Source organism: Columba livia, chromosome 15, assembly GCF_036013475.1.
Source record: "Columba livia isolate bColLiv1 breed racing homer chromosome 15, bColLiv1.pat.W.v2, whole genome shotgun sequence".
Taxonomy (NCBI): domain Eukaryota; kingdom Metazoa; phylum Chordata; class Aves; order Columbiformes; family Columbidae; genus Columba; species Columba livia.
This window is the reverse complement of record NC_088616.1, coordinates 8,447,563-8,466,552: the sequence shown is the minus strand read 5'-3', so window position 1 is coordinate 8,466,552 and position 18,990 is coordinate 8,447,563. Positions and strand designations below refer to the sequence as shown.

The following is an 18,990-nucleotide window of genomic DNA, read 5'->3' as shown; positions in this document are numbered from 1 at the left end:
CTGGGTTGCTGCATGTGCAGGCAACCTCCACCCCCAGCAAGGTCCCCACAGTAAAGATCAAGGGCTTTGCCACCTCTACCTCCCCCAAGTTCTCCGCCAGCATCGCGGTGGGGAGGGCAGCCCAGCTGCTTACCCTGGGTGGTGGCGGGGCCTGCCAGGGCCGCACTCCAGTGGTTGAAGGCACAGCACACAACAGCGTACTCGCCCGGCTCCAGCATGACATCGCAGTTGACGAACTTCTTGACGGCTCGTTTGCTGTGAGCCATCAGCCGGCCCAGGCTCAGCTTGTTCCCGCTGGTGAATGTGGCCCGGAAAACCATGATGCACAGATCCAGCAAGTGGCTGTCCACTGTGTCTGACCGCCTGCGCCGGGAGGGGGAGAAGGGTCACACGTCACCCAAGCATTGCCCTGCAGAGCATGTGGGGGCCACAGGCAGGACGGCAGATCCAGAGTCGTCCCCCTGCCCCAAGTATCCAGCCCCAAGAACCAGTGCATGTTCAGGGCTTGGGTTTTGGCTAAAACACAAACAGACCCTGAGAACTGGTGATGGGGGCCCATCCCTGAGCTTTGTGGCCCCATAGGATGGCATGGGGCTGAGGGCGATGTGTTTGGGATTTCTCCTGGGTCTGGGTCACTGCCTGCAGCCCATGCGCTGCCCAGCTCACCTGCTGCCCTCCTGGAAAAGGGCAAACTCCAGGGCGGCACGCTCCAACACCGTCAGCGATGTCACCGTCACTGGCCCATTGGCCTTGTTGGGGAACATGCCCTGCACACGCACCTCGTGCCAGTCAGAATGGAGCTTGCAGATATCCACAGAGTCGAAATACCTGTGGGGAAGCCAGGCTCAGCCCTGGAGGGGTCCTCTGCAGGTTTGCTGCTCTACCCCCACCCCAGCACGCTGCAGCCCACACAGCCACCACCAGCAGGTCACCCACACCCCTCTGGGGAGGGCCGGTCCTGCCTGCCCCGTCTTAGAATCACAGAATTGTTTACGTTGGAAAAGAACTTCAAGATCATCAAGTCCAACCATTAACCTAACACTGTCAAGGTCCTGAGCCCAGTGTCTCATTTTCTGTCCCCTGCCTGGCTGCCCACACCACAGCCTCTGCCTCCTGGGCACTGCCGTACTTAATGAAATCGCTGTACTCCATCCAGAAGACGCCCTCGCTGCTGCCGTGGGGCATCAGGTCGTGACGCAAGGGAGCTGGCCAGTGTGGCCACTCGTCGGACCAGCTGCCGTTCCAGGAGAAGCGGCCCCAAGGGTTTCGCAGACGCAGTAACCTGGAGGAAGGGGAAAAATGGTGTCAGAGGCCCAGAAAGAAGGAAAGCACAAAGAAGATCACCTCTGAGATGTTCTCTCAGCTCTGCAGACCCAGCCAGCCCCACGCAGAGAGCACCACATCACTTCTGCCCTTGCCTTTCAGAGCCCTCACAGCATCCCAGACCTGATTTTCCACCCCCACCACAGCCCCAGATGCCCAGGTCCTGCAGCTCTGGACCTGCCCTTCCCTGCCCAAAGAGCCTCCAGCCAGGCACTGCAGGGAAGGGGCTCAGCCAGAAGGGGCTGCTGAGCGTGTGCCCAGAGCTGCACAAGCCCACAAGTGACATGGGTGAAAATAGGGCTTCATACAACACGCAGGCTATGGGGGCAGCACCCCTTCCTGCCCGCCTATGCCCCAAAGGTGAGAAGGATGCCCTGGCTGCCTCACTGAGTTGAAAGAACTCAATATTTTGCACCTTGTGAGAGACCCAGGCAAACCACTCAGCACTGTAGGGCACACTAGATACAGTCAATGCCAGGCAAGGATGGCTTATATGACAACAGCATTTATGTGACACCCTGGGATGGAGAAACAGCCCTTGCCGGTCATGAGGATGGGACACCAAATTGTTCCCAAGGTATCGTTCAGCACACACTATCTGTCCCCAGGGTTGGCAGGAATGTCTGCTGCACCACACCAGCCTCCACCTTGAACCCACCTGAAGCCTTGGACATCCCGCACGTCCAGGATGGAATAGGCGTGCCGAGGCCGCAGACCCATGCTCTCATAGGCCACATCGTCCACTTTCATGTTGCCTCCACCACAGGATGCACCCATGAGGAACCTGCATGGGCAACAGCAAAACCCTCAGTGTCCTGCCAGGCCTGACATGGGGAGAAAGCTTGTCCCCACCACTCGAGACATGGGACAGGTTTTCCCACTAGGAGGCTCCTGGATATTCCCTCTCTGCAACCGCAGTGTGAACCTCCCCGGAGCAGTGCCCCGGCCCCACCAGCCAGAGCTCCCTCCACCCACTCCCATGCACACTCAAGCCCACACTCCACGGTGAGCTTCTCTGAGCAATGCCCTCACCTGCAGGGCTGGAAATCTGTCCGCACACAGAGTTTTGCCCAAACACCACCCATTTTCTGTCAGGCCCCAGGGTCCTGCCTGCCTCTGTTGGCTGACAGGGAAAGCCACTTTGCAGGCAGCTGACCCATTGTGCAAGGAGGGGGACAGGCTGCTCGAGGGGGGAGGACTGCACTGGCCAGGCTTGGGGGACACCGCATGCTGGGACCTGTCAGCCTCCCCAGGCAGCCCTGTACTGCAGGCTGGCAGGAGCAACCCTGCGCTCAGCCATCCCAACAACAATCACTCCAAAAACAAATAACAAAAAATCACTCTCCTGTGAGGACAGGCTGAGAGTTGGGGTGTTCAGCCTGGAGAAGAGAAGCTCCAGGAAGACCTTACTGAGACCTTTCAGTGCTTAAAAGGGGCTGATAAGAAAGATGGGGACAGACTTTTCAGCAAGGCCTGTTGCGATAGAACAAGAGGTGATGGTTTTAAACTAAAAGAGGGGAGATTCAGGTTAGACATGAAGAAGAAATATTTTACACTGAGGGTGGTGAGAGCCTGGCCCAGGTTGCCCAGAGAGGTGGTGGATGCCCCATCCCTAGAGACATCCCAGGCCAGGCTGGACGGGGCTCTGAGCAACCTGAGCTGGTGAAGATGTCCCTGCTCATGGCAGGGGTTGAATTGGATGACCTCTAAAGGTCCCTTCAACCCAAACTGCTCTATGATTCTGTGATTTCCACTGTGCAGAGCCCAGGAACCTAACTACCCTCCTGCTCCTCCTGCTGGAGCAATGACCAAGAGGTCTTTGCTTTTGCTATGTCTCCTACAGACTGCCTATAGTCATGCCCAGCCAGCAAAGATGTCACGTATGGGTAGGAGATACATGCAGGGTCAAGCACTTAAGAATAGAAAAAACTTCAAAGCAAAGCAAGTGGGCTCAATGCCAGCCACTGAAAAACTCCCGCCTGTCAGCAGTGAACGTGCACAGGGAAGTTCACCAGGATTTCATGAAAATTAAACAAAGGAGAAATAATTTCTTAGAGCTTAGAGGGGGAGCTATGCCAATACTCCAGATGAATGCCAAGGGTGGGTCTCCACCCTAGGAAATGTGTTAGCTCCTCTGAGCCTCTACAAACGAGAGCAGCCCCCCTCATCCCCCTCTGTGAGTGTCTATGCTCCTGCCACGACACCCTCATGCCTTGTCTTACCCAGCCTCCTTAGAACTCAGCATTTTGGCCCAGATGAGGTCAGTGTCAATGGGCTCCTCGCGAGGGTTAGTGGAGCTGACCTGCAGCATCAGGCTCTCGCAGGGGGCACCCGTTAGTGTAGCCAGGCCTTCAATAGCACGCCCTGCCTGGAGGGCAAAGTACGAACCATGAAGCTTGGCCAGCGCCTTCTCAATGAGGGCAACCCACAACTGCTTCCTCTGGGCCTGCAGAAAGAGGAAGAAACATGTCACAAGCCACCCCAGGCAGGAGATGGAAAAGCAAAGGCAACATACACAGACAAGGTAAAGCCCTGCTCACCCGCCCCAGCCCTTCTGCTGCGAGGGGGGAGAGAGGCAGGAGCAAGGCCAGACCCCCAGGAGCTTGTCCACATGAGGCCAACAGTGAACTCGTTAGCTGCCTGTTCAGTGTTTTGTTTGCACAGCCTAATTTCCCTTGAGAAAATGCCCAAGAGATCCGGATGCCAACATAGCCGCACCTTGGGGTGCCCAAGAGGGGTGGGTGTCCACCTTGTAGGCTGACTCTTTCTTCTGCTTTAACCTGGATTTAAAAATGTTTATTAATGGAAGAGGATATCAAGCACATCTGGAACAACTGCCTTTCACTCGCGCACCATTGCAAATCAAAACCAACACACCTTCAGTAGAGGAGGCTGCCTAGAGCACACACAGCTGTAGGACCGATTAGATTTCACCCATGGAACAGAGAAGTGGTTTCAAGGACAAACTCCAAAAACTTCTAGGCAGACGGGCAAACGCCTCTACTCCAGCATGGGGACAGTGACAAGATGTAATAAGAGGCAAGTTTTGTTGCAGGGGGTGGAATTCTGCCTGGAGTCACTTTGCTCTGGTGCCAGGCTATTGCTCTTGGCATTGCTTGGCTGAATATGGATTCAGAAAGAAACACAGAAGCTGCGTGAATGCACCCAGAAGTTCGCAAAGCCTCCATTGGTCCCGTCAGTGCAGCCCGCACCACTGCATCCCAGCCACCGCAGCAAGTCCTCAGCGTGTGCAGGGCACAATCACCAGCCACACTTCACCTCTTGTCATGGGCAGTGAGGCTGGGGGGAAATGCCTCTGCTCCAGCCCCTGCCTGCAGTGAGGACACTGAGAGGAAGGTGCAGGAGGACAGAAGGCACAGAGACATTTGCTGGCCTCTATGTCGCCAGCAAATCGGGTTCAGTACCCAGTGCTTGGAGGGCAGCAGGGAAAAGCGCTGGTACAGTGTGACTGTGCGACTCACAGGTGGCAGTCAAGAGCCAGGAGAGGAAAGGAGGGCAGTGAAGATTTCTTTTCCATGGATAAAGAAAGCTTACAAGTGCTTTTCACTGGTTTTTGAGTCCCTCACTCAATAAAATCCATGTTTATCTCTGCCTGAGCCACAGCCAGGGAGCTCAGATAAGAGTCTGATTTTCCTTTATTTTAAAAACTCTCTGGTTTTCCTTTTTTAGCCCCCACATTCAGCTCACAGCTAAACAACCTAGCAGAAAAATCTCATCAGGATTCAGATGCATCTGGAAACAAAGGCAAGGCAAGCCCAGCCCATGTGAAAACCTTCAATCTTCAAAAAATTAAAAAAGCAGACTTGAAATTTTAAGAGAGCAAGGATGGATGGAAAAAACAAACAAACAAACAAACAAACAGGCAAATCATATGCTTCAAATAATGTGTCTGGTTGGATCCTCTGTCTACTGTGAGGCTAAATGTCGACACAGACTCCTCCTTCTTCCCCTCTCCAAAGTTTCTTCTTAACAGGACCAGCTTCCAGCAGCACTGGTGATCATTTTGCCCCACTCAGTGGCCATGTGTGGATCTCCCACTTTCTCTGCTGTGGAAGGGCCAGGCAGCCCAGGCTGGGCAGTGCCGCACCTGCACAACGCAGAGCCCCTGCCCAGACCCTGCCCCTCTGCCCAGAGCTGGGGGTGAGCGGAGCTCACGAGCCGGCACTGCCCACCCTGCCAGGGCTGGTGCTCATTAGATCCAACTCAATTAGCAGTTGTCGCAGGGCTGGGCCACCTCCACGCTGCAGTCGGCTCAGGCTACTGAGCCCACTCAAGCTGCACCAACATTAAAATTCCCCAAATACTCATTTTCAGGCTTCGTTTCCCCAGCCTGAGTCCTGTCCTGATATCCAGACATGAAGCAGTTTGGGGATGTGTGTATTTTCAAACAGAGGACTGAGATTTGCAGAATAAAGTCCAACCCAGCAGTCCCTGGTCCCTGTCTCCTCCTAATGGCAGCACTTTGTCTGTTTGGCAGATTTTGCTGCCTGAGCTTCAATAAAGATGTTCTCAGTCTCCTTCATGGACAAGATCCCAGCGAGTGCCGCTGGGCCTGGCAGGCAGGGCAGAACGCGCAGCGACGTCCCGAGGTGGCTGAGGGAGCTTTGTTAATCCTGGCAGATGCCACCTGAGTGTGTTCAGAGCAACTAGGCACTGGCTCGAAACAGGATGATTTGTGTCACTCCCCACAGCCCCTCCATGGCAAAGCCAAGCTGTCAGACCTCCCCGCAGTGGAAAGAAGCAGCTTTCCCTTAGCTCCTCACAGCATAAAATACACGGATTAAAACATTTTCCATTTGCTGTGAAGAATAAGGATGGCTTTCCCTGCAAGTGAGGTAGCTGTGGTACAGGGAGGAATGACGGAAAGCAACTGCAAAAGAAACTTCACCATTGCAGCCGCGCAAATGCCAAAAGGGGCCTAAATACATTTAATATTATGGCCACAAAGAGTTCAGCTGTCCTCAAGGTGCAGTGCAAAGCAGGGTCCTGAGCTGCAAACACTCCATGCAGTACAGAGTAGGGGCCTCACATGAATCAGGGATGAGCCTCCCCCTGCCCCTAGAGCTCTGCCCATCCCCTGCTGACATGTCTCTGCCCCCCAGGGCCGCTGACCTGTGAGAAGAGGAGGTACCCGCACTCATCGCATGGCAGCATGTCGTCCACCAGCACCGTGGTCCATGTGCCGTCCTTGCAGAGCCGCACCTGGTAGGCACCCTCGGGGCACAGCGTCCTGGTGATCATCACCCTCTCCACCAGCTCCGGCCGCTCAGCCAGCACGGCCAGGGCACTCAGGAACCTGCCGGCAGGATGCGACGTTCTCATCAGGGACAGTCTCAGTGGGGCACGGGCAGGGAGCCGGCAGCTGCCCAGCCATGCAGTGCAGGGGACTGCAGTCTGCAGCCACTCAGTAAGGGGTGAGGCAGAGGATGGGGTAAAAGCCTGAGGGTGTGAACAGGGCTGAGGGGTCTGACCTGGGGCTGGCTGATGGAGGGGGAAGGGGCAGGAGGGTGTGGGGCTGGCTCACTGCCCCTTACCAGCAGTTTCCCAGCAGTCCCTGCAAAATATCCGAGGGCCGGGGTGTCCGAAACACCGACCACTTCACCGACCGGTCTTTGAAGATGCTACAGTTGATTTCGTGAGGTCGCAGCCACTGTTTCACCCTCTGCTGCACGCTGTCTCCTTCCGGGAATCCCACCGACTTGGGCCCAGGGTGGAAACTGTCATCGACAAAATTGACTTTGTTCTGCAAGAGCAAAAGGCAAGGAGAACATCAGTGTGCAGCTGTGCGGTGTACGGCTCCCTGCAGCCTCCTGGGATGGAGGTGGCCTGGGAAGCTCCTGCTGAACATCAGGAGCGAGAGCGGAGCCTCCAGCCCTCCAGCCTGGCCTGGGGAAGCCCCTTCACTGCTGCGCAAGGGGCAGGTGTGGGGCCGGGTGTCTGCTGGCAATGGCACAGAAGCATTTTGAGCATCAGGTCCAGCATCCAGCCCTGCCACAAGCGAGCTCATCTCTCTGATCCTGACACTCCTGACTCAAATCTGCCTTTTTCTGTTTCACAGGAACCTCCCTGGGCAGAGACTGTCTCGCACTTTGTGCTGGTGCTAAAAGTTGGACTGTGGGGGACCTTGGCTGCCTCTGTAAGTGGCAAAGCATGGGAGCAGCAAGTCTGCGAGGAGCCACCGGGCAAGCGAACACTCCTCAACCCGAGCCCTGTGCTCAGGACTGAGCTGCTCCTGCTCCGGAGGGGACACGCTGGGTTTGGCAGCCCTGCGCCATCCCCGAGGCACAGCCGTGGAGGACGGCAGGGCAGCTTTCGCAATTGGATTAAGCCAAACAAGCGTTTACAGAGTGAGGGTGTCCCGTGTCCAAGCCCACCTGCAATAGCTGCTGCATATTAAATAAAATAGCATGGACTGAAGGACAGATAATCCTGTCAGCATTAGCCACAAAGGCAGGATGGAAGCACAGAACTTCACTAAGTGGAGAAGGGCAGCTTCTTCAGACAGTCTCACACAGGGTGAACTAAGAACCAGGTTTTCTTTCATATTTGTAATTAAATGAAATTAAATTCTTTCAGCAAAAGTCATCTCTGATTTAAATCAGCTTTTATGCACACCAAACTAGTACTTGTCCTTACTCTGTTGTTGCAATCCTACACAAACATCTTCTATGTGGTGCCCCAATTAGCACTTCCAGCTTCTCTTGTGCAAAGGGTGTTTTTCAGCTAATAGATGTCACCGTTCAAATACTGATGCGGGCCAAAAAGGACACATCCTTGGGCTTGCTGGCTGTTCCAAGGGAAGCGTCTGTGGATGTCTCACCACATCCCGGCCCCACACGCTCGCCTCTCAGGGTGCAGCAGGGCTCCCCAAGAACCCGCCGTGCAGTGCACAGAACAAAGCAGCAGTCCTTGAGACACAACCTGTGGGCATCACAAACTTTCAGTCCCCTGTGGATTTGCTGTGGTGCTTTTCCAAGCAGCAGAGGTGGAAGAAGCCTTCAGCCTCCCTGGTATCATAGCCATAGTCTCAGCAGGGCCAGGACGGCACCCAGCAGGACTGTGGGTGGGAGCCTGTACACGAGCCCATGGACTTTGCCAGCACGATGACAGAGGTGATGTGAGAGCCAGAGCAGTGCAGCTCCCTGACAGCATCAGAAAAGCCTGCCTAACAAGCTAATTACCTTTATACCATGTCTCCTTTCACAGATTTCTAAATGCTTTGGCAAAGTTGTCACTACCAATATCCCTGTGAGATGGAGGGAAAGAGGCATGAGAGTGGCAGCATCAGAGCAGAGGGGAGAGGAGCAGGTAACTCTTCCCGTGCCTGGGCAGCAATGAGCCTGCTCACAGATGGTGCCAGACAAGGAGTGCTGCTTATTTCTCCTGCAAAGGGATAAATCTGAGCATCAGACCTCCTTCTCTCCTCCTGTTCTGTCAACAACCCCCTTCAAACCATTCCAGACCAGAGATGTGACGTTCTCTGCCGTCACCTCCCCGGGACCACAGGGGCTGCGGAATCCGCTGCCTTGCCCCGAATGGCCTCACTGCCGGTAGTGAACTGTCTGATGAGTGGAGGAGAAAAAGAGAGATGGGGCCTCCCCCAGCACAGGGAAAGGCTCTGCAGGCAGATGCCGAGAGTGGCACAGACAGCAAGAGCTCTGGGTTGTCTTTCTAGCTCTGCAGAACATGCTGATGTTATTCAGAAACGAGGAAGGATGGTTAATCAGAGGCGAGAAGTGTGAAACAGCAGGGTAAGCAAGCGAGGGGACAGCACAAGAGAGGGAAGCAGATGCCCAGTGCAGAGGCAGCTGGTAGAAGAGGTCAGATCTGCTCTCCTCCCAGACAGAAGAGAAAGGGTAAAGCTCAAAGTGGGGGCAACACACTGAGAAGTGTTGGAAAAGGCACCCCGGAACAGCGGAGGAGGGAGCACCCACGGAAGGAGCCTGCGCAGAAGTCCCTGCAGGGAGCAGTGCAGCAAGGTGAGCTGCTCCACGTGATTTGGAGCACGGGGACAACAGGTGGAGGAGGACTTGGCCAGCCTGATGGTCTCCTCCAGAGGAAGACTGAACAACCCATGCAACAACACGGCCTGAAGGAAGCATGGAATCTGCCTGACATGCCAGCCCAAAGCAAAGCATCGGTGGGAGGCTGCAGGTACGCTGAGAGCAGAGCGAGCACAAGCACGGGAGCAGCACTGTTCCACAACCACTGCCAGTCCTCACCTCGGACCTACAGAGCCCTTAACTTACCATAAACAATGTCAGAACAGAGCAGCAGTTTAGTTTTAGGGGGATTTTCAGGAGATGGCCCATGCTGATCTAACAGCCTGCTCCTGACGGGCTCAGCCAAGGCTCCGACCGAGAGCTGCGCTGGATGGGGCAAAGCTGACTCCCCTGCTTAGCAGCAGCAAGCTGCTAATTCAACTTGGCCATCTCTCTTAATTAATCCTTCAGGACTGAATCCACTGGATGTAACAGACCTTCCCAGCCCATAGAAGAGGCTATTCACTTACTTAAAAGAGGGGGAATAATCTGAATCAGGGTCTCTCTGCTTTAAAGACACCCACATCTGTTATGATGGACATGTAGCACTTAAAAAACCCCTAGAATCCCAAAACAGGATCATTCTCAACAGTTTCCTTCTGAAGCCAAACATCTCTGTGGTACCCAGTCTGCACAGCAAAGGCACAGGCATGGACACACTCCTCGGCCCAGGCAGAAAAATCCTTGTTTCTACGTCAAAGTGGGACTGCAACTCCCTTTCCATCTGGTCTAGAAGAGCTGGAGGCTTTGCCCAGAAGGAGGGCAGAGAAAGAGCAGCATCGACAGGAGCATTTTATGCCACTCAGGGAAAAAAATGAGGCCATCGCAGTGCTGCTTGAGACTGAAACCCAACAGATCGAGCCAGGCAATTCACAGCGGGAGAGCAGGGCAACAGCACATGCTCCTGAGACCTTCACAAGGAGCCAATGTACAGCTAAACCTCAGGCGCCCTTCCCAAAACAGGGACAAGCCACTTGCAGCTATATCTGTGCATTCACAAACACCAAAACCAAGAAAGCCAAGGCCCAGCTCACAGTTTTTAAGCACTTGCGGTTGCTGGCAGAGGCAGCAGTGTCCTCTGCCTGGATCCCTGCTGGTGCTGAGCCTCTTCACAGATTTCCTGCACCCACACATACCATAGCTGCTGCTCACAGGTGCCACCAGCAAACCTGGACACACTCTTGTCCAGCCTTCCCCAACCTTGGACAGGGAAGAAGCTGTACTGACCACCTAAGAATCCCCTTCAACCCAGATGTCTCCCAACAATTCAAAATATCACTAAGTTTCAGCGTTAACACTCAGACTTCCTCACCCTCAGAACAGGAGTGAACTGTATGGGTCACCTTGACACCAGAGATTACTTGGCACCTATTTAAAATATTACATTTCAGTGTTAACAACCAGCATCCAGCTGTCGCAGATGAAGGTCTCCTCTAGGACTCCGGACACACAATGTAGCTTGCCTGTGCCAAGTGATGCCCCAGACCCACAGGGGAGGCGAGAAGGGGTCCCCCTCCAAGTGAAGCCAGGAGCAAGACCAGTTCACTCACCTCCCGGCAGAAGGTCACGATGTTTTCCCAAAGGGCTTTGGCCTCTCCCTCATCTGTCTGCCGCCTCTTCTCCACATGCATGCTCTCCCGTCTCTTCAGGGGCTTGAGGCCCTTGCGCTGAGCCATGTACTGCTGCGGGGTATGGCAGGCCACGCAGTGCTTGGCTTTCAGCTCGTTCAGCAAGGTGCAAGCAGGACAAGCCCACTGGCCTGGCCTCTCCTGGCCACTGGGCAGCTGGGATGGGAAGAGGCGGGCGACCTTGCGGGCAGAGGGGGCTTTGCCACTGCAGGAGGAGCAGCTGCCCTTGTCAGAAGCCCCGCAGTCGGGGCAGCGGGAGGACGGCTCGCCCTGTGTCCCATGCTCCTGGAAGCCATGCAGTTTAGAGGAGCCACAGGCTTTGCACTTTTGAGCCAGGGTAGGGTTCTTGAGGGTGCACTTGGAACAGGACCAGGTGGTGAAGTCAGGGCTGGAGGGGCTGCAGGGAGTGAATCTCACGGAGTCTCCCACTACATTGATGGTGTCGCTGCCTTTCTGGGCGCTGCAAGCCTCGCATTTGCCAGCCCCGGCAGAGTTAAGCAGGGAGCAGGAGCTGCACTTCCAGTGGGATGGACTGACTTCCATCTCCTCCTCCAGTACACTCAGCCGCTTGTTGGAGAGCAGCTCCTGGAAGCGAGCAGCCGGGGCCGGCCTGGCCTGGCCCTGCGGAGAGCCCTTCTGCCCTGCTGTGCTCTGAGCCACAGGCTGGGAGGCTTCAGGCCCCGGCATCTGCAACTGGGGGGGCACCTCACGACGGCTTCGGGGCACGGGGTTGTTCTGGAGCCCCGGGGAGAAGGGACTGAAGGCTGGTATCTTCTGGGACTCTTGTTCCATAGCCACTGGGCCCTGGGTAGCCACAGCGTCACCATCAGAGATCTCTGCAGAGACTACAGGCTGTGGGGTGGAGGGGGTGATGTGAAATCCAGCAGGGGTGATGACTTCAGGGACGACCAGCGCCTCTGGTGGGATCTTGGGCAGGGAGAGCTTGCGCGGACCACCACAGGCAGAGCAGGAATTGGCCACTGGCGTGTTGTGCAGCGTACAGCGCTGGCAAGCCCAGCCACTCTCCAGCTCCGCTTCATCAGGGCTCTTCCCCTCTGAGTCCTCACTGCTGCTTTCTGCCTTGGCAGCCTCCTCCTTGGGTGTGCCCTTGGGCTCCACAAGCACGGCGGGCTTGGGCAAGATGCCGTTGATGACGGGCAAGGGGGAGCCGCTGGGCCCTGGCTCTGGGGTGAAGCCACATACCTCACAGGTCTCCTTGCCCAGAAAGTTCCTGAAGGTGCAGCGGGCACAAGCCCATTTCTGTTCCTCCACGCTGAGCCGCAGGATGTGATTGAGGTCAGGTTTCTGCCGAGGGGCTTCGCAGATGGAGCACTGTCGTTGGCCAACAGGGTTCAGAAACGTGCAGCGGGTGCAGGACCACTCGCGGACGGCAGCCATGGAGCCAGGAGAGTGAGAGTGGCTGGAAGAAAGCAGAAGACAGCGTAAGGCCAAGGCCCCCCGGGACGTGGGGGTTTCACATTTTCTGGGCTGGCATGGTCAGGACCTTGCTTCCAGGAAGAGAGCAACCAGTAATCCAGTCATTTCTCTCCAGGCACTTCTTCCTCTGGTACCAGGAACCTATTTCTCTGTGTGCATGGCAACACACTGGCTTCCACCCAAAACACTTCAGGAAGGGCATAAGAAACACCCCTGCAACCCCACTGACCCCGCTCTCATGGTGGGGATACACCCTGGTGAGCAAGCATGCCGCCTCTGCACCAAACCTCAACAATTTTGTATGTCTGCAGCTTGTCACCTGGAGGTGACACCCTGCTTTGCCTTCTTGCTGTTCACAGGGTTGATTCTTTCCTCCTTCAGTGTCACTCCAGCCCACCTCTGTTTCACTTTCTGTTCCTGTCTTTCTCCTCTCCTTTTTGGCTCACCACCAGGGGCACACCAGTTATCCACAGGGGGATAACTGTGTTATGCCACACCAGACACCACCAAGCAAAGAAAAGCATGTTGTGGTGTACAGTGGTGCTTTTACCTGGCTACAGGCTTTGGGGCCAGAAGCCTGGCCCGGCCAGCCATGCTGGAGCCCAGGCAGGTCATGGCAAACCGGTGCCGGCACAGCTCGCTGACAGGTTCCGAGCTCAGCAGCAGCTCCTGACTCTCCCCAGCCTCTGGCAGAGGCATTTCTGATCAGCAAGCTTTGGGGGGGCACTGTGCCCCAGCTCCAGCTTCTGCCCAGCTTACCTGGGAAGCAGAGAGGCCACCAAGCCCACCACCAGCCCTCCGTTTCAACCTCCCCTGTTGCCTGGGAATGTCTGAATATCTGACGAGAGAACTGGACCAGCGCATGCCAGAGCCACCTCTTTCCAGTGCAGAAAGTCGTAATAACGTTTTCTAGGTGGGTTCGATTTTCAGAAAGCGAAGCGCAGCACCAGCTCCACAGGCCACAGCAAAATCTGGGCTTGCAGGGAGCAGCTCTCCCTCACCGCAGCCCTCCTGGCGCTTTCAGGAAGGCAATGCCATGCTTGCACACACACTGACAAATGGCAGAAGGAATCCCAGCCCTGCATGGTGCCCTTTGTCTCCTGCACGGGATCATTTCCTGGAGCTCCAAGCAAAGGTGGGGCTGAAACAGCTTTCTGCTTCCTCCTCCTTTGCACCAGGACAAAACAGTTCTTCAGGTAAATGTGCAGCACGAGCCTAGAGCCCTCCCTCTGCACACTCCTGCTCCCAGATAACACAGCCAAGTCTAAAGTCCCAACCCTGAACCCAAGCTCCAGGTCACCTGCGCTTCTCTCCAGATGAGCTGGTCGCATTCCAACTCTTCCACCTTGCCCTGCTTGCCCAAGACTCCAGACGGGGCCAACCCTGCAGGAGAAGCCTCTGAGTCCATCCCATGCCCTCAGCTCTTCCCGGGAACAGCAAATTCAGGCCATCCTAGACCAAGGAACCAGCAGCCTAAATCATGGGGGCTGCACCCCAGTGGGATGATCGCTGTCTCCCTCTCTAGTGTACCTTCAAGGACCAGGTTCAACCACAACCCAGGCTGGCACAAAGAAGGGAAGGAAGGTGTTTTATGCCACAGAGGGCAGGCGCAGACAGCTATGAGACATCGATGCAGTCCACAGAGGGAACCAGGTCCTGACTGGTCTCCAGCATCCCGAGCAGCAGCACCTGCCCAAGCAGCAGCACCTGTCCAACCAGCTTCCCAGGGCAGGCGAGCAGACTGCATTGCAGCAGCAGGGCTGGAGGGGACAGAGGATGCAGCAAGAGCCACCCTGGGGAAGAGAGTGACCCTCTGTTTGGCTGGGTACACAAGGAACTGTCCTGGGAATACTCCAGCAGCAGCAGTTGGACCACACTTCCAGACCATGCCCCACAGCCATTGGAAGAGCAGCTCCTCTCACAGGGAGATCAGATGCAACCTTCAACTCTCTTCTTAAAACAAACATTTCTCTAAATAAAGCCCAAACACAAGAAATCCATTTTATTGCAAGAGAGAACTTGAAAATTCATTCTTGCTCATATGCCATGCCTTCATAGTTTGAACTTTACAAGGTATTTATTTACTAGAGTTATTTACGAAATCTTTACCAGCTGAGAGAAATATAAACATTGATTTTTCTGCCTGAAGTCCTACGGCTGTGAGCCACTGCACAGTCCTCTCCCAGTCGGCAGCACCATGCCCACCGCCGTCTGAAAGGGGGATCATTCTTTAAACAGAGAAAGGGAAGGAGCTGCGTGCCCAGCTTCAGCAGCGGCTGAGAAACAAACGGGGCCACGAAGGGCACCGTGATCCTGTCACATCCATTTGTCTTACTGGATGAGGTTCATCAAAGCGCAGGCATCAGCAAAAGGCAAAGCAAAGGCTGTCAGCAACCTGCACCATCCACATCCATCCTCCTGCAGCGTCCCATCCTGTTACCCACCGTGCACCATGCGGGAGAATGCTGGCTCTAAGAAATCCACCCCTAAATGCAGATGCCGTGCTGCTCGCCACAGAGCAGAACCCTCCGGCCACTGATCCTCCCATTGCACACACTGCTCTCACACCTGTCGTCCTACCCAGCAGGCAAATGCTCCTGGCCCTGCAACCACAGGAGCACAAAAAGAAATCACCTTGTCTGTTCCGATACCAACACAGGGAAAGGAAAACCCAGAATAACCTAAAAGACAGAAATAACACATGAGGGGACAGTGGGACACACTGCATCACCAGACCTGCCTGATAGGGTGCCAGCGACGAGCTGCGGGCTGGGTGAAGGAACACGATTTCACTTGGCTGGGCAGGCGATCCAAGCTCCAGGCAGCGTGAAGGGAGGTGGAAGGCAGGACACTGCCTCGCTCTGCCCTGCCGCTGCTTGTGCTCTCCGCCAGCCTCTGATATGGGCCCTGCAGAGCTGTGATCGCTTCCTGGCCTTGCTGTCCCCATCCCGGTCCCCTCCTCTCCCCACACCATAGTCGGCTCCCAACACTGTCCGTTCCAGGGACACCGTCCTGACATTTCTGGGGTTTCCACCTACTTGAGTTTCTCCCCAGACAGCCCTCAGGAAAACCAAAAAGTCTTCCAGAAAGGCCATCAGCAGTTCCCTCAAAGGTCTGTGGCTCCCCTTGCAGTGGCAGGGCCACCAGCTCTGGCAGGAGACTTCCTTGCCCACTTCTCCCCAGGACAATAGTTATACCATGTCATGGTGCCCAGCAGCCACCCAGCTTTCGCTGCAAGCTACTGGGAGACATGCAGGAATGGGAGAAGACATGGGATGGGCATCTTGGGCTGTTCCCCACAAGCCACCAGTTCCACAGCCTCGACGACTTGCAGTGCACCAGACTGCAGACTGCTCCCACCAGACTTCTGCCTAGGACTCATGGACAATTCAAGGCCCTGCCTGGAGCATCAGACCTAATTGAAGGGTCCAAAGATCAGAGAGGGCACAAGGCTGGAAGGACAGCACTGAACGCTGGCCCTCGGTCCATCCTTACACTGTAACGATGCACATCCAGCACATGGTGGGTTGGAGCAGCAGCCTCTGTCCCACACCAATACCTACCTCTCAAAAATCAACTGGCTGAAGGAGAAACCCAACCACAGCCTGTCGTAGCTCCGTACTTCTCCCTGCGAAGCCTGGCTGGCTCCTTTCCTGGCAGGCAAGAAGCCTGCATGAAGAAATACAGTTATCTCCACCATCTATTCACCAGGCCCATCTGCTGTATGATAACACACATGCTCTCCAACCCCAGAAAATGCAACTGAGATAAACATTGCCTGCCACCTTCCTGGGCGTCTGTGCAGGAGAGGAGCTCCTCTCAGAACCAGCCGCTCCACAGCCACCTGGCATAGTCACCCACCCACAGAAGGGCTTTTCCTGGGAGGGGGACACTTTGCAGGCAGCACGATGACGCAAGCTCTCAGCAGCCCGTCGGGCTGGCAGCAGGGATCTGCTAGAGGCTCTTGTTGAGTGCACACAACAAGTAAAGGGCAACAGCCATACCACCCACACTTCCAGCAGCAGGGACAGGGCTGGCCCCACATGGCCATGCTCCCCACCACAGCATCTATACCCAAGACTGGGTGGACATCAGCTGGCAGCAGACACCACCATGTTGCCAGGACTGCACCTACCTTGGCAGTCACATCAGTGTAATTATAATAGTTAAAAAAAACCACACAGAAGGTACTCAACCAAGTTGGCATCCTCCAGTGTGCTGATCAGGTCCTAGGGAACATCATTGCTTACTCTGCCTTATTAGGAGCCAAAGATGGCCACCACCAAGGTGAGAGCCTCTAGAGAGGGGTGCTGGCTGGGATGCTCAGGCAGCCTTTGCAGGCAGGATCCAGCAGCAGAGCTGCCCAAAGGATGTGTCCCTCTGGACACCGTTCCTGGGAGCACAGAGGTGGCAGGGGAAGGCTGTAATCAGGAGACCCACTGCAGGGATAGCATGGCCCTTTGATTCCCTCTCACTTTCCTCTAACTGCAGCAGGCCAGAATTGTCAGGACAAGACAGGGAAGGGGTTAAGAAGGCACCAGCTGGTCACCTTCCAAACCCACCTTGGGACAGCAATGTCTCCCTCCTAGCGCTCTGCTGAGTGATGAGTTTAGGAGTCCCTGCTGAGCCTGTGTGTCCTGTTGATACAGAGCCCTGGCTCTTAGACATGGACCAAGCCAGGGGTCTCCACTACCTTTGGGTGTCATCTGGGACCAGAGGCTCCTCTGGATTCTCACCAAAGCATGGCAGGACACGAAGGAACAGGGCAGGGTGCGAGACTGGGAAGTGCCCAAAAAAACTGCAGCTGGCATACCTCCTGCTGGCAGAGAGCTGGTGGTGGGCCAAGCCTGGATGATGTGCAGCTGAGCTCCAGGGCAAGAGATGGCAACCAGTCCTGGACAGAAGCACCTTGGGCTGATGGAGCAAATGGCTTGAGGTGACCTGGGCACTGAAGCAAAAGATCTCAGGGCTCCACTGCAGAGCCCACACTGGTGACAGGATTATATGAGCTTGTATGAATCGCACACAGCAAGAGAATCAGGCAGTTTCCTTTAAATAAAACTCCTCCAGAATGGCTAAAGCCTTACAACTTACTGCTTCAGTTCTCTGCTGCAGTAAATAAAATTAAATAAATAAGTAAATAAATAAAAATCAATAGTTCTAGTCAGCAACACACAAACCCTGAGTTCTCTGAAACAGAACACATTGTAACAAAATCCTCTTGTTTGACAAATACAAGAAAAAGCACTAGAACTTTGTGGAAGAAAAAGAAAAATCACAGAAGAAATCCGAACAAAATCCTACCTCAGTTGTCTGTGAGCTGTGAATCAATTTGCCCCCTCCCCATCCAGCTGTTTTCTATTTAACTCCTTGCAGCAGCACAGCACGCTCTGTCCCAGAAGACTGCTGAGCATCTCCTGCACAGACCTACCACATCTGCAGAGGCAGCCGGAGCAGGAGACACCCGTGCCTGGGCAAGACAGGGGTGCGGAGGTCAGGACCCAGGCAGCATTGCTCTGGCAGCTGAACCATCAGCAGGGAACGTGGGTTGGGATCATGGCCCGCACGTCATGAAGCCCGGGCAAGGAGATGCTGTTGGCTGAGCTGACTCACTCTTGCAGAGCCAGGCAAGGGCTGGTAGGCTGGACCAGGGGAAGGTTGCAGCAGATATACTGGCAGAGCAACACAGAAACACTATGAACAGGGACTTTCCACTTTTTATGAATTTCTATAGGAGAAAAACAGTCTCTGATTCACACTTCTAAACCCTGAAGGCTACAGAACCGTCAGCAGCTCTGTGATCTGTCATCATACAACCAGGACAGGTTGCATCAGTATTTCCAAATCCCACCTCTCCCACTCCACCAAAGTGAGACAAAAAAAATAACACAAGCTTCAGTACCAGTGACCTTCACCCACCGCTTCAGAGAGGCGCAGGCAAAAATAAAGCACCAGAAGGGACCTGTCCCTTTGCTCTCTCCTTCTACTTCACACCAGCACAGTTCTACTGGGCATGGGCTGAGATAGCAACGAGAACCTTCCCTACGCTCACTCGTGCTGTCTCGGAGGCTCATAGCAGAGCAACCACGTGGGGCAGTGCCAGACAGGCCACTGCAGTGGTACCAATGTGCCCCGAAACAGGGGTCCTGGCTGGACCTCTCCACCTGTGAGCAAAAGCAGCACCCCACTGCCAGAGAGCATGGAGGATCCCAGGATAACCCAGGTCAGAAGAGACCTCGCGGGTCTCCAGTCCAAACTCCTGCTCCACGCTGCATCTCTTAAGAGATCACAGCAGGTTGTTCAGGTTTGTACAGTCTGGTCTTGAAACCCTCCAAGCATGGAGACTACACAACCCCGTTGGGCAGCAAACTCTACTAACTGCCTCTCCTTGAGGCAAAATGCTTTTCCCTATACCCAGTCTGATCCTCTCCTGTTTCATGCTGCGCCTGTTGTTCTGGGTCCTCACACCAAGTACTGCTGCGAAGAGCTCGGCTTTGTCTCTTGGATGATGTCCCTGGAGGTACTCGTGGACCTCCAAA

At 55.0% G+C, this 18,990-nt stretch overlaps 1 protein-coding gene across 18 annotated transcripts in view; it reads right to left on the bottom strand.

The window, feature by feature from the left end:
* CAPN15 (calpain 15) overlaps positions 1-18,990 on the bottom strand; it is a 64,393-nt gene that overhangs the window by 2,833 nt on the left and 42,570 nt on the right. For all 18 annotated transcript variants that reach the window (XM_065030984.1, XM_065030992.1, XM_065030982.1 and 15 more), the window contains 8 exons: positions 10,937-12,434; positions 6,879-7,087; positions 6,457-6,640; positions 3,546-3,769; positions 1,982-2,107; positions 1,130-1,282; positions 667-828; positions 134-363 (listed from right to left, as the gene is read on the bottom strand). In XM_065030984.1, coding sequence (XP_064887056.1) covers positions 134-363; positions 667-828; positions 1,130-1,282; positions 1,982-2,107; positions 3,546-3,769; positions 6,457-6,640; positions 6,879-7,087; positions 10,937-12,434 — 2,786 coding nt within the window. The remainder of the gene's footprint in view (positions 1-133; positions 364-666; positions 829-1,129; positions 1,283-1,981; positions 2,108-3,545; positions 3,770-6,456; positions 6,641-6,878; positions 7,088-10,936; positions 12,435-18,990) is intronic.